Source organism: Martes martes (genome assembly GCF_963455335.1).
Source record: "Martes martes genome assembly, chromosome: 1".
NCBI lineage: Eukaryota > Metazoa > Chordata > Mammalia > Carnivora > Mustelidae > Martes > Martes martes.
The window spans coordinates 183,577,114-183,590,825 of NC_137888.1; the positions used below are offsets into that span (position 1 = coordinate 183,577,114).

Genomic DNA, 13,712 nt, shown 5'->3' on the forward strand with positions numbered 1-13,712 from the left:
CACTATTTTTCTTTCTACTCTGTCTCTTGAAAACTGGCTTGAAAAGACTCTGATTTAAACAAGTGAGCATACAAAGCAACTCTTCATGGAAGGCTGGAACATTTTCAGAGTACTCTTTATTTAACTAACTAGGGTGGGAGTGGGGTGGGAGTGTGTGCACCTTTGAGACTTGGTTTCTGCAGTACACTCTCCTTTTGGTAATCGAGGACATATTGCTGGATTTAAGAGGTCACGGCCAAGTCAGGAGCAAAAAGGAGCTCCAAGTTGTGCGAAGAGGAAGGCGGCCACCCCTAATGAGATAACTAAAGATAACCCCAACTGGTAGGAAATTTGCGAAGTTTTAAAATCTGTGTCTTTGCTCCTGGAGGGCGCCTGGAAAGTGGGTACAGATTTGCTGTATATTCCGTCCCTATTTACAGCCAGGGGAGAAGAGAAGTAACCTTGTGCCCAGACAACTGCAAAACGGAGGCGTTACCCTCTTAATCAACTTTCTCTCCTCCCCTAGACCCAGAGGGCACGTCTCGCCTTCTCTCCCCAGCCAGCATCCTGCTTCTCCGCTAACAGACAGCACGTCCCCTTTAAGAGTCAGAGGCCGCCTCTCCCTTTCTCCTCCCAGTTCCCCCGCCCTTCACACCTTGGGTGGGAAAAGAGAGTGGGGCGGGGTGGCCGGAGAGGCGGGAGGGCGGGATCACGCCGGGCGCCCCAATGGCTCTCCGGGCCGGTCGCCCTGGTCTCCGGCAGCCAATGAGCAGTAGGCAGGAGGCGTGGCACGGCGCTGTTGCAAAGCATCCAACGTGGGCCGGCAGGAGGCCGCGGGGCGCGGAGCCCAGGGGGTGTGTGAGGGCGAGCGGCCGGGGGCGGGGCCTCGGGGACCCGCCGGGGCTGGGCGGCCCGGAGGCCAGCGGCGAGCGGCTGATTGTTCCGCCGCGAGGTCGGCGGGGTTCTCGCCGCGCTGAGCAGCGGAGCACAGCCCGGAACTGCGCGCGCGCGCTCTGCCTGCGGCGCTGGGACAGTGAGGCGCACGGGGCCCTCGGAGCAGTGCGGGGGTGACCGCGCCGTCCAGCCCCGGGTCTGCTGCTGGGCGCCTCGAGCCGAGAGGAAGATGCATTCGGGCGCGCAGTTCAGGCTGCGGGGCTGAGCGCTTTCCGTGCAGCAGCGGCGGCAGCACTGCCCTGGGCGGACGGCGGCGACACTTGGCGTGCGCGGGGGCTCCGGAGCCGGCCAGGAGCGCGGCGGGAGGACAAGGAGCGTCGGCGGAGCAGCTCTTGCCCGGATCCGTGGGCTTCGCAGAGAGTCCAGCCGGGTCGGCCCGGATGGGCGCGGGGCTCGCGGCCCCAGCCGGGCGCTGCGGAGCGGCCCGGGCACCGGGGGCCCGCTGAGCGCCAGAGCCGCGGCAGCGGGGGAAACTTGTGCCGGCGGCCATGCCCCGGCGCGGAGCCTAGTGCCGAGCGGAGTCCCCGCGGACCGGCCCGCCTCTGCGGTCGTCCGGGACCTCGCAGTCCCCGCGCCCGGAGTTCGCCGCGCGCTCCAGACAAGATGGCGCGGCCGGTCCGGGTAGCGTTCGGGGCCCAGCGCCGCTCGCCCTGTCCTCTCCTGTGGCTGCTGCTGCTGCTTCGGCTGGGGCCGGCGACGGCGGCAGCCGACCCTCGACCGCCCTGCGCTGCCGCCTGCACTTGCGCGGGGGACTCGCTGGACTGCGGCGGGCGCGGTTTAGCGGCGCTGCCCGGGGACCTGCCCGCCTGGACGCGGAGCCTGTGAGTGCCGCCCTCCCCCGGAGCCCCGGGCGCTGTCACTGGGAGACGGGGCGGCCGGGGTGCTTACCCGGGATGGGGGTGCGGGCTGAGGGGTGTGCGTGTGTGTAAAGTTGTATGGGCTGAGGACTGTGAGCATGGGTTCGTAGTGGTGAGGTCGTACATGGGGCTCCGGAGGAGAAAAGAGTGTGCCTCGTGGGGTGGTGCGGAGGTGAGTGAGCAAAGGTTTTGGGGTGTGAGGGTGAGCGGGAGTGGGTTGTGGGGGTGTGAAGGTGAATGGGCCCTGAGGCTTGAGAAGATCACGAGGGTAGTGAGTAGGGAGTCTGGAGGTGAGGGAAATGTGAAGGAAGAGTGGAGGCGAGTGTGTTTGTGTGTCTGTGTGTGGGTGGAGAGTGGGAAACATCTGGAAGGGAGAGTGTGAGGAAGTCTGTCTGGGGTCTGCGGGTATGTGTTTCTCTTTTTCCGCTCCTGTAACCCAACTCTTTGGTGTCTGAGCTCCTTGGCCTTCCAGTGGGTAAGGAGGGAAGGTGACTCTTGGCTCCAGTCTTCCATTTACATTATTTATTAGCGAGAGTACGTGTGTAGCAGCCTCCTAGTCCCCCAGGACCTTGGTGCCCCGACTTGGCTCTGGCCGGGGTGGAAGACAGCCCTCCATGGAGGACCCCCAGGTTTGGGGGCTTTGAAAGTTCTTGGATCTGTGACCGCGGAGGCTGTGGCAGTCCCTTTCCACCTGATGGGCACTGGGGAACTGTGTTTCAGACCCTTCCTGTCTATGTCTTAGGGCCCCTGTTGGGCTTGATGATCCTGTGGGCTGGAGCTCACACTTGAGCATTTCTCCTCTGTAAATGTGCAAATTGGTTTTGGAGTGGTGCTACTTCAGGAGAGGGTGCCAGGGACATGGTTGGTTTAAGCTGTTTGTTTCACCTGAAAGAGGCTCTTTACTGTGCTGTCAGGATTTTGGCCTATCAGGACTTAGTGGGACCCTACTTATAGGATGTTTGGCCGGGGGCGGGGAAGAAACTGCTTTAGACTTCTATAAACATGGGAGGATGTAATACCCTTTCTTCTACTTCTAAGAAATCTGGTTCCTGAGTCAAAAATCCTCTCCAGTTATCAGTAATTAGCATCTCTGCAGAACTGTTAGTACCTTCCAGAAAAGACCTAGCTTGAATCGTCTTCTTTTCAGTTGAATGATTGGACATCTTTTCCAGAACATAGAGGGGCAGGGGAATAACCTCAGGCATGACATTCACCGTTTAAAAATGAGAAAACTGGTGACACAAGTTTTAACCAACACCTGTGGCTTCATCTAAGAAAATATGGTCTGGGTATCTGGCTGCTGTGAGGGGAAAGAAGAGAAGTTGATTCCTTTCCCATGTGAAGATCGGGTACCTCTGAAAATAGGGCACACATTTGTCACTTGGACCCCACTACACGTTGCCTGTTGATCAGGTACTGCAGAGTTTGGAAGCTGGACTTTTGTTGGGGTTAGCTTTCTCGGCACTTCTCTGCTTCTTCTTTGGGATTCACAGACTTAGTGAAAACCAGTGGACAGCGGGGGTGGGAGGGGTTAACACAGGCAGTGGCTATTCCGTAGTGGGAGACAGAGCCCAGCATTGCCAGTAGCAAGTGTTTTATTTACTTGGGGGCAGTCTGGGGTATTGTGGTTTTCCCTTTACATATTCCTAAGGTGGTTTTTAAAATAGAAAATCATGTGGGCAGAATGAGAATAACTTCTGAAGTGTTCACCTGTGGAAGAATGACTATCAGTGCCATATGTCAGTGGCACGGTGGGGAAGGCACTTAGTTCAGAAGTGGTGACTTCGCCGAGAGGACAGGGTGTCCCCTTCTTTGTACTTCCCTATGGTCACAAGATCCACTTTGCCTTGGCCTTTAATTTTGGAGCAAAACTACTGGCCATTTTTTGGGCTTGCTGTTGCCTAGGAGTGACATTTCACATGACATAAATACCTTTAAAATTGCAGTCTTTTCCCTTTTACTCACACATTTGATGACCAATAAATACCAAACTGGGTATTTTGAGCTTCAGTAGATTTGGTCATACTGATTATGGTGTTAACCAATTAGATTTTGAGATGTGAATGGTGATTTCAGATTAGCATGTGGCAGTACCATGTTCACTACTAAATGGGTATCTTTTGAAAAATATTTGTGAAATCATTTTTTTCCGATTAAGAAAAATGAAGTGGGGTGTGTGTGTGTGTGTGTGTGTTTTCTAGACCAGATTTCTCCATTTAAGTCATTAGTCTTATTCTGAGTTTTCCATCGGGATTTTTATACCGTTTATATTCCTGGCTGTGATTCAGCAAGACTTTAGGGGAGAAAGTCTCTGTATATAATAAAATATCTTGTAGTTTCACCAAGTTTACACCCTCCGAGTCCATTGTGTCTAGAAAATGCTTTGAGCCCATTTATAACCCCATGAACTAGATTTACTGCAGCTAGTTCAAACAATTTCAGGCCGTGGGTTTGAGATAGAAGGGGACCTGTGGCTTTATGGAAATTTTTTTTTTCCCTTTGTAAACAGTGCATCTAATTTTGGAGTTGCTCCTAGTCCTAGCATACGGAAAGTAAAACTTTGTAATAGTGAATGTAAATGCAGTTTGAATAGAAAAAAAAAAAATGGAATGGCAGTGGTAGAAGGGAAAATACATTCATTCCTGGGGCCTGAGGATAACTCCTTCAGCACAATAACTTACGGTTGTAGTAGTTGAGCCATTACTGAGTCTGCCATCCCATTACGTAGGTGAGATTGGCATAGTCCAACCAGCACATTCATAAAAGCACCAAGCACTGCCAAGCCTTATTCCAACTTCCCAGAACCTTAGAAGAAGTTGAACTTCTTAGAACTTAGATGTTTGCTTTCTTTGAAATTATTTTTCAGAGCAGGGCTTGAGAAGCTGTTGAAGCAGCATTAAATAGAATTTACCTTAGACTTTTTCCCTGTGGCATAAAGTTGAGCACAGTATGTTGCTAGTGTAACTGTTCTGGGGCTGAATGGTAGCTCCTATGACTGTGATAGGAAGGAAGGAGGGCAGGCCCTGGAGGAACAAATCCGGGTTCTCAGTCATTCTTACTGGGGGGGGGGCAAGTGGGGGAGGGCAAGAGACGACTAGCTTTTGAAAGCACGGACTTTCACTCAAGGACTCCCAAGTGTGGTTATCCTGAGCCATATTAAGATGAGTGTATTGATTTGGGTCTCTTTGTATTATGTCCCCTTATGTATTTGCAGTACCAAACCCAGGTGCTTAAACCTAACCTTGTTTTTGGCATGAAAAGTGGTGCTCCAGATCCCATTAGAAATTAAACACCAGCCAGAGGTTGCCATTGTAGTTGTGAAGCAAAGAGGGCCTTTGTCTTTCAAATTTTACAGCTGTGCTGGAAGGGCCAGGTGTGCAGGGTGTTGTGAATTAAGGATTTGGAAAATACTTCCCATCCTGTTTATGCAAATTAGATTTAAAGTGATGATGACCAAATTCTTCCAGAAACTCAACTGAGATTTTTTCGTGTGTGCGCGCGCGCACGCGTGTGTGTATATGTGTGTAAGAAGTTGATTATTGTCAGGATGGTCCTGAGGTCTTCCCTTCTGCCCATTTTCCTCTTTGTGTCCCTGTATAACTTACGAAGAACTCAGCAGACCTTGAACATCTTCCGATTTATAAGGACAGACAAAGGGTTGTTTGGATTAGGGAACCTTTTTAAACATGGGTTAATGGCAGAAAATCTGAAAGGTACAAGTGCCTTCAGAGTTTTAGGGACATTTAGCTTGGGCTCAGAGTCCTTTTCTTTGCAACAGGTGTCAGAAGCCTGGCCCTCCCTTCCCCTCCAAGACAGAGCACTTGTCAGTTACTAGTTCTCTGATACCTGCTTTGAGTAAGGGAAGTCTGGTGAATAAAATCAGTTGCCCTGAGAGAAAGACACACTATTTGAGTCCTTCTGATATGAAATTATAGCTCTCAAATCCAAATTTTTGAATACTGTGAAATTAGGAAGTATATGGAGACTCCCAAGTTTCCATATAAGTGAACTGTGTTGGCACACAGTGTCCCTCTTGCCTTTAGGATATGTCAGAACTGTTCATGCCCCCTTTCCCAGGGATTATTTTTTAAAAAATACCTCTTTCCATAATTACATTGGTCAGTAGATTTCATAGACTTTGGACTTTGGAATGTATTGTCCAGAATGATTTATCATCTCCAAAAAAATGAAGATGATTCAATGTAGTGTATTAAGAGCTGGTTCCCACTGGATGTCCGGACATCCCGGCACTCTCGCTCTGCTCCTCTGGCTGAAGGTTTCTCTCCCTGCGGTGCTCACGTCTTTGCCTGGGTTCCCCGCGCAGCCTGCCCTGCGCTAGTTGGGATGGCCTCTGGCTGACCTTTCTCTCCCTCAGACACTGGGCTCGCAATGAAAGGGCCTCTCCCCCATTCGCAGAAGTATCTCCTTGGTGCAAAGGCTGTTCAGCATCCTCCCTTTCAGGGTGGACAGGAATGTGAGAGAGCCACTAGGGTTTTGTGTCACTTAACAATGCACCTGGCCCAGTTCTGTGCACCTGCTGAAACCCTGAAGGCCTGTTAGCCAGGGGAAGGGAGGTTGTTTAACATAGCCTATGATTATTTTAAAGATGACATCCACAGGAGAGAGAAGTCTGGAAAAGGGATTCATTGAATTCATAGTCTCTGTAAGTAATAATGGATGTTGGTTGTACCATGGTCTTTTCTTCTTTCTCGCCATTTGTTTAAAACTCAAAGGGATTCTTCTGATTTACCCCATAGGTTGAAGGACTTTAAGTTTCCCGAGCAAGCCTAATTTTCAACTCCTTTTGAAAGAGCTTGGTGACATTTACTCACTGGGGACCTTCCCCCTCCTCAGCAACTGCAATTTGAAACCCTGGGGGTCTTTTAAAAGCCAACGGGACTCCGGGCTGTGTTAATATTCTGAGCTGTTTACAATGGATGCAGTTTCAAAGGCTGAAGGCATTGTCTTGAGACAGGAGGGAGGAGGGGGTGGAGGAAAAATTCCCAGGCAGAGAAGGGGAAATATCTAAAAATCCCCAATGTTCTTTGGCCTGGGGAAACTCAGGGACTGTTAGTGGTGTTTTTCTATGACTTAAGCATGACCTTGAGCCTATGCGGTCCCTTCCATCTGCCTCATGGCTACAGTTCATGTTGTGTGTCAGTAATGTGATTGTCTAAGGCTTTTGCAGCAAGTTAAAGTCTGAGAATCAGTAAGAAGCTCAGATCTGTTCATATCTCCCCGTGGGAAGAAGTAGGGCTTTGAAGACCAGAGGTTAAAATTTTCACAATAGTTTACCCTCTTGGAACCTGCACTTATTTTTTTATTAACTGTAGAGTTTAGTAGTACAGACTTACCAGTTTCACCGGCCAATTCCATTGAGAAAGTTTCAACTGAAAAACTTCATACATGACCATTATTGGCATGAAGCAAAATGAATAGATCAATCAAGATTGTCAAAAAAATGAAAATTGTGGTTTGTCTGTAGTCTAATTGGAAGTTGCCAATTTGTATCCTTGTTTTTGTTTTTGGAGGGGGTATGCTTCTGCACTTTTCTTATCAAAAGGCTTTTTGCTTTATATGTTTCTATATCATTACATTTTATATAATCTGATACTTTATATGTGGCTTCTATCCGAGTATGTTTTGCATATTTACAAAAGTCACTCAATTTCTTAAAAAACTGTTCCTCCCTCTCGCTGGGTTTCATGGTCTTTGTGTCCTCTGTCCTGTTGTTGTCTTTGTCCTCAAAATGAGCGTTCCCTGTCCTGGGTATTGGCTTGGGTTATTGATGGGGAGAAGAGTGGTTGAGGGTGAAGCTTTCTTCACTGCTACTGTTCCGCATGTGGATGCCCTCATCCCTGGTGATCACGCCCAGCACACACCCTTCACTAGGAAATAGTGATGAAGAGGATGAAGGTGATTTCTAGCGGCCATCCCTGGCTCCACCACCCCACAGCTCCCGTGTGCTGTGGGGCGAATCTCCATCCTTCCTCTCTAAAAAGGGAATCATAATATTTTGTGCGGCAGCCGCTGAGAGGACAGAGTTAGATACACATGTGTTTGGCCCACTTCCTCCATGTGCGTCTGTCCACTCACTGATGGTTCTGGAGCCTAGGTCAGAGGTGAATGAAAGCCCCAGTAACTCAAATTTTGCATCTTCTCATGGCCAGTCCCTTCACATCAGATTTGCTGGTGACAAGGGCTCCCTCGGAAGAGCCAACATCTCTGAAACGGAGGCCTGTTTTGAAATGGGCACGTGGCAGGGCTCACGTCCCACACAGCCTTCTCTCCTGAAGGTTTTGGCGATCACGTATAAAGTGAAACAAGTAGCACTTCATGTGCCCTTGGGAATCTCAGACCAACCTGGCGGGCAGGCAGGGAAGCCGTGAACAGTTGCAGCAAATTATACAAATTATACAATTAGCAAAAATTATTGAGGTGGTTTATAAACGTATTCCAGTTGTGCAAATACTTCTGTCTATTTAGAATTATCCTTTGGGAGGTGGGTGTGGGAAGAAGGCAGAGAAGTGAGAGGCCCTTAAACTAATAATTTTATCCTATTATTTCCCTGGTTTCATTGAAACTGAACCCCACCGAGATGCAGGTCGTGCCTCTTGGTCAATAGCTCGGAAAAATGCAGGTGCGCTCTTCCAGACAAGGGTTAGGTTACAGACTCTGAGGCCCTCCAAACGCTGTGCTGTACCCATTTCTCTCTGGAAATATTTGAGGGTGGACGAGGGGTGAGACAAGTTGATTGTTGGGCTGGATACAGAGAGCTGGAGTGCGGTGACATTTTTCATTTGTTTTGGTTGGTTTGTCGTTGAATTGTATGGGATGCGGGTGGTTAGCACGGGGTCTTCGGAGGCGTCTGGCAGGGATGCCGCCTGAAAAGCCATTGGCTCTCTTTCCTTCTGCACCTGGACCAGCATCCCTTCCCCAGTGAATGGCCATGATTCACAGGCTTGCCCACAGGAACGGCCACGATTGTTGGCGTCTTTATTACTATTTAATCTGGCATAACCGGTAAAGCCCATTGTGTGAACAACCAATCCGTTCATCTCTGCAGGTCCTAATACACCTTGGTTTCCTTATGAACCAGGATGCAGGTTCCAATCACTGCTTGTTCAGTTTGTCTTGGCAGAAGGTGGCATTCAGAGAGTTTAAAGAAAGCATGGCCTGTCTGTTTTGAAGCACTTTGCATTGATTATTCTTTAAACTTCTGGGGTGCACAGGTCTCTAATCTTCTAAGATCTCCAGGGTTTTCTTCCCTTTTTTTTTTTTTTTTCTCAAGGTGTCATTATTAGGAAGGCAGTGAATGAAATGAGTATGGGTCTATCCAACAAGCAGAATTATCTAGTTGTTGAGAAGCAGGGTGGAAATAATGAAAGATTTTTTTTTAGGATGATTAAAAAAAAATTCACATCATCATCTTCTAAGACCCCTTTATGCAGCATTTAGCAAGTGTCCCCCCCACCCCTAATTCCTGTCCTTTGCTTCTTCCACCAGTGTATAATCTGTCATTCAAATAATTTGTCACTTATCTTAGAGCGTACGTTGCCCTGATAAATTCCCTCTCTCTCTGGATTACCTACTTGATGATACCTGTTACATACAGTGAGAAGGAAAGAGCACTTCTGAACTGGGGGACAGATAATCCTGCTTTCGTTCCAGACCTTCTAGTTGCAGAGCTCTCTGTTTGAAAGCGTTTATGTCTCAGGCATTGGCACTTTGGGCTGAACAGAGAGAAAGTGGCAGGCCTGGGCTCTGCCTGCTGGGGGAAGGTTACCAGCTGACCAGGGAATACACTGTTGCACGTATAATTTCTTTCTCTTGTGAGAAGATCTGAAGAGTCTGATTTTTTTTTTTAATCTGAATGTGCAGCCAGGTGCTTTAAAAAAACAAACTTATGTCTGTTGGCTTAGGGTGTTTTTTCTTTCCTTTTTATTAAGGAGATAGCAGAACTCTCTACAAGTGTGTGGGATCAGTAGTGAGCTCTCTGTCCCGTCCACCAGCTTGAACAGTCAACCCACGGCTCCTGGGTGATCGATGCCCCAACACATTTCTCCCCTTTCATGGTCATGTGTGACCGTATCGGGTATTTTTATTGTTACGAACAGCTTTATCCAGATGTAATTCACATACTATACAGTTCACTAAGGAGTGGTTTTAAGAAATGTGAATTTGAACAACTTTTGAAAAAAAAGTCACCACGTAAGTATGTTTTCCCAAAAGGAATCTTGGTTAAGCTATATATTTACAGAATGTTTATTGAGCACCTACCGTGTGTGTTCTGAATTTGTATGTTCTTAGAATAGGTCTCCCCCCCACCCCGCCCCCTTCTTATGGGAGGTGCTTTGAAAGTTCTTTGGTCCTACAGTCCTTTGGCAAAAGTGTGCAGTTCTGATGAACTATCCCCTCTCCCCTTGTTGCTCTGAATCGGGATGTTTCTATGATGCTATTAATTGCTGATTAGAAGCCATTAGTGAACAATTGGGTCATTTAAAAAGTGGTATTTCTGATATTGTTGGCTAACAGAGGGGTAGTTCGCTGCTGGGTGTAGTCAGGGCTTGAGTCTGAACTGAGTTAACTGTTGTTTACTTTGTAAGGCCTGACCCTCCAGCTGTGGCTCCTTGAGGCAGCTTTAAATAGAGTGAGAGGCACCCTGTAAGAAAATCCTCCAAAAGCAAAGAACTAGGTTCCTGGAACCCTCTGTGCTTGATTTAAACTTCACAGTCTTGAAAATGCTTTCCTTCAAGTAGCTGCAGAATGGTTTTGTTTTGTTCTTTTCTGTAGAAGTCCATGGTTTAGTTCCTCCGAAGTCTACACTGGTGGCATTCTTTAGGAGAGACCCTTGGCGATTTTACGCTGACCGCCACTTCATTAGGAATCTGAATGGGAGCTCCACTGTTGCCCAAGTTCCCTTCGCTCATCCTGGTTTGTGGAATGATTTCCATATTCTGTTTGTGAAAATCGAATTCCATTTCGATTATGGGGTGTTCAGTGGTTTGAAAAGCTGCCCACAGCGGTCAGGTGAAACTCTTGGACATAGTAAGCTTAATTGAATGTATATATTTGATTGTATACCATCTTACAATGGAGTCTACCTTTGGAAAGGTGGAAGCACATGCCAGACGGTTTAAGGAAAGTATATGGGGAGAAAAACATAGAATCAAGAAATTTTGGCTGTGAATTTAATTTCCGTTCTGTGAATTGGGAGAACAGTTGTAGTTTGCATTTTATTTTTAATTATTATTATTATTTTATTTTATTTTTTTGGTCAGTGATTTCCTCCCTCCACCTGGGCTGGTCTGAGTTTCTGGCACACAGGCTCCCAGTGCTTGCAAAACTTATAAACAGCCAGAAGAGCTCCTTGCTTCCAGGAAGCTGGTTGATGTAGTGAGGTGATGGATGCATGCGGATGCTGCCGCTTGCAGGGGCCGGGGTTTCCTTCCGTCTCCGGAGGAGGAGATCCAGAGAGCAAACTGAAGTGTTGTGGAGCTGGTCAGGCCTGCCTCATCCCAAATTCCTTTGAATGTTTTCTCAGATTCGGTGTCTGGGTAGGACTCTTGGCCATGGGTGATTTGACCTCATCGAGGGCTGTGCTCTGCCCAAGAGAAAAATCAGGAACTCTTCTTTGGAGGTTTTTGAGTTCTTTCACAAGTTCATTTGAAACAGTGCTTAGAAATGATTAAATTATATTGAATTCCAGACTGTCCTAAAATAAAGACTGGCTGACCTCAAATATTATTTGTCGGGGTGGGGGTGGTCTAGGGAAATTTATTATATCATAAATCTTGGCATTCAGTGCGTCTTTCTGGACAGAAAGGAGGCTACATTTTCATGAAGCTCCGTAAAGAGGTTCATGACCAAAGAGGGATAAAAACTAGTGAACCAAAAGGAGAAATTAATTTTCTTAAAGCTCTGAAGGCAGATATGTGGTAGAATGAAAAAATAGCCCATGGCTGGCTATCAGGAGACCTTGGAGTTTTGTCCCAGCTCTGCCCCGATCGGCAGTGTGACCTTGGGCTAATGAATTAATTTCCTTTCTGGAGAAGGTTGTATGACTTCTAAGACTCTTTATTTTCAGGTTTATGATTTTATCCTAATTGAAGCAAAGAGGGAATAAGGTTACTACTTTTTGGATGGTAAGAATTAGAAAACTGATCTGTGTGTCTAGGATGCTTCTTTAAAAGGGATCTTTGTATGTTTGGCAGTTCTGAGTGGAATCCTCAGATGGACACCCTGGGCAACAAAGGGAAATAGGGTGTGCATGGGGACTCTGAAGGAGTGGGCTTGTAGGCGTTATTGAAGCAGAGCGAATATTCCATGGTATTTCTTTCTTTGACCTTTGCCTCTTTTTTTCCCTTTGGAAAACTCAAAGAAAATTTTGGAAGCTTGAGTAGACCTACTTTAGATCTTTAATTTAGCTTTTTTAAGATTTAGGTAAAAAAAAAAAAGCAAATGAATTAATGGCATGTTTTTCCAAAGAGTTGCTTATCTCTGCTTTTCTTGGGGCCACTGCGGGCAGCTTGTCTTTCGAGCAGGCTGTCCGTGCGTACTTGGGATGAGTAACCTTGTGAGTGATGCTGGTCAACTGACTTAGGTTTCTAGAGGGGCCATCTGTGATGGATCTCAGTAGTACCTTCCAGAGGAAGGGCAGCTGCACATCACCTGGTCTGTCCTTTCTGAGCTGGTTCTCCAGGGTGGGAACATGGTGGGTATCAGAGGCGCTTTAACCCTTTTACCAGGAGATGTTCTGTGTGTATCTTTTAAGGTAGAAACACAACAGCCTGATATGTACAGTCCAGTGGTGTGGTTACTCCACTTTCAAAGTCTGTCTCTTGCTTTTTTTTTTTTTTTTTAAAGAGTTTGTTTATTTATTTGACAGAGCTCACAGGTAGGCAGAGAGGCAGGCAGAGAGAGAGAGGAGGAAGCAGGCTCCCCCACTGAGCAGAGAGCCCAATGCGGGGCTCGATTCCTGGACCCTGAGACCATGACCTGAGCCGAAGGCAGAGGCTTTAACCCACTGAGCCACCCAGGTGCCCCTGTCTCTTGCTCTTTTTTTGGTCAGGTTAATACCAAAGCTACCCATCTGCCTGTGTTTTTATTAGTTTGCTCTTGGTCAGACGCTGTTCTTAAAAATTGTGATCCTGTCATCACCAGACCCTCAAGGTCTTTATTTATCATGCAAAATCTAGACGTTTCTATTTTCTGTGGTCCGAGTATCTCCCTTTCTTCCACCTGGAGTCTGTTAGTGCCTTCAGTGACAATTCTTGGACTTTTCTCTTCTTTCCACTCATTCTTTGTCATGGAAATTGTCATAAGGTGGAAGCTTTGGATTTTTTTTTTTTTTTCTCTAGAACAAATGCTTGGAATTTGGAACCCTGTTTGGGGAGACAGCTAAAAGGCAGTGAATTTGGAGGCACAATTAGTGGTTTGGAACTTGTTGACAGAAGTTTAACAGGAATTAGGGACTACTTTAGGACTAAAGGAGATAGTCCAAAGGACTAGAATTTTTTTTTTTAAGCATTCCCCTTTTAAGACCTAAAGATGGCCTTTTTTTCATGTGCTTTCCAAGATCAAAATAGACCAAACACTCTTCCCATCCTTCTGTGAGCCTCTCTTGTCCATGTCAGACATTCTCTCTGTTTTTCACTTGACTTTGTTCACTCTATATTTTTATCCAGTCCCCTCTCAGGCTTCTTCCTCCACTTTGATTTGAAAGCAGAAGGGGTGGTTCGATTCACGTACCTAGGAGTCTCCTGGCCATTACATGTTTTTTGCCCTGTGACTTTTCTTTCTTGGGGCGAGGTACATCTTCTCTGGGCAGAAAGGATCCCGTGTTTCCATTGTTTCTCAGAGGGTTCCTGAGGTTTACCCCCTAAAGTGTGATTACGACCTGTGTGGAGGACTTAACAGAGG

At 47.2% G+C, this 13,712-nt stretch overlaps 1 protein-coding gene across 1 annotated transcript in view; it reads left to right on the forward strand.

Moving 5' to 3' along the window:
• Positions 1–906: 906 nt before the first annotated feature.
• LRIG1 (leucine rich repeats and immunoglobulin like domains 1) overlaps positions 907–13,712 on the forward strand; it is a 110,474-nt gene continuing 97,668 nt past the window's right edge. The window contains exon 1 of the mRNA XM_080801945.1: positions 907–1,754. Within this exon, the coding sequence (XP_080658071.1) occupies positions 1,537–1,754 (218 nt within the window). The 5' untranslated portion in view covers positions 907–1,536. The remainder of the gene's footprint in view (positions 1,755–13,712) is intronic.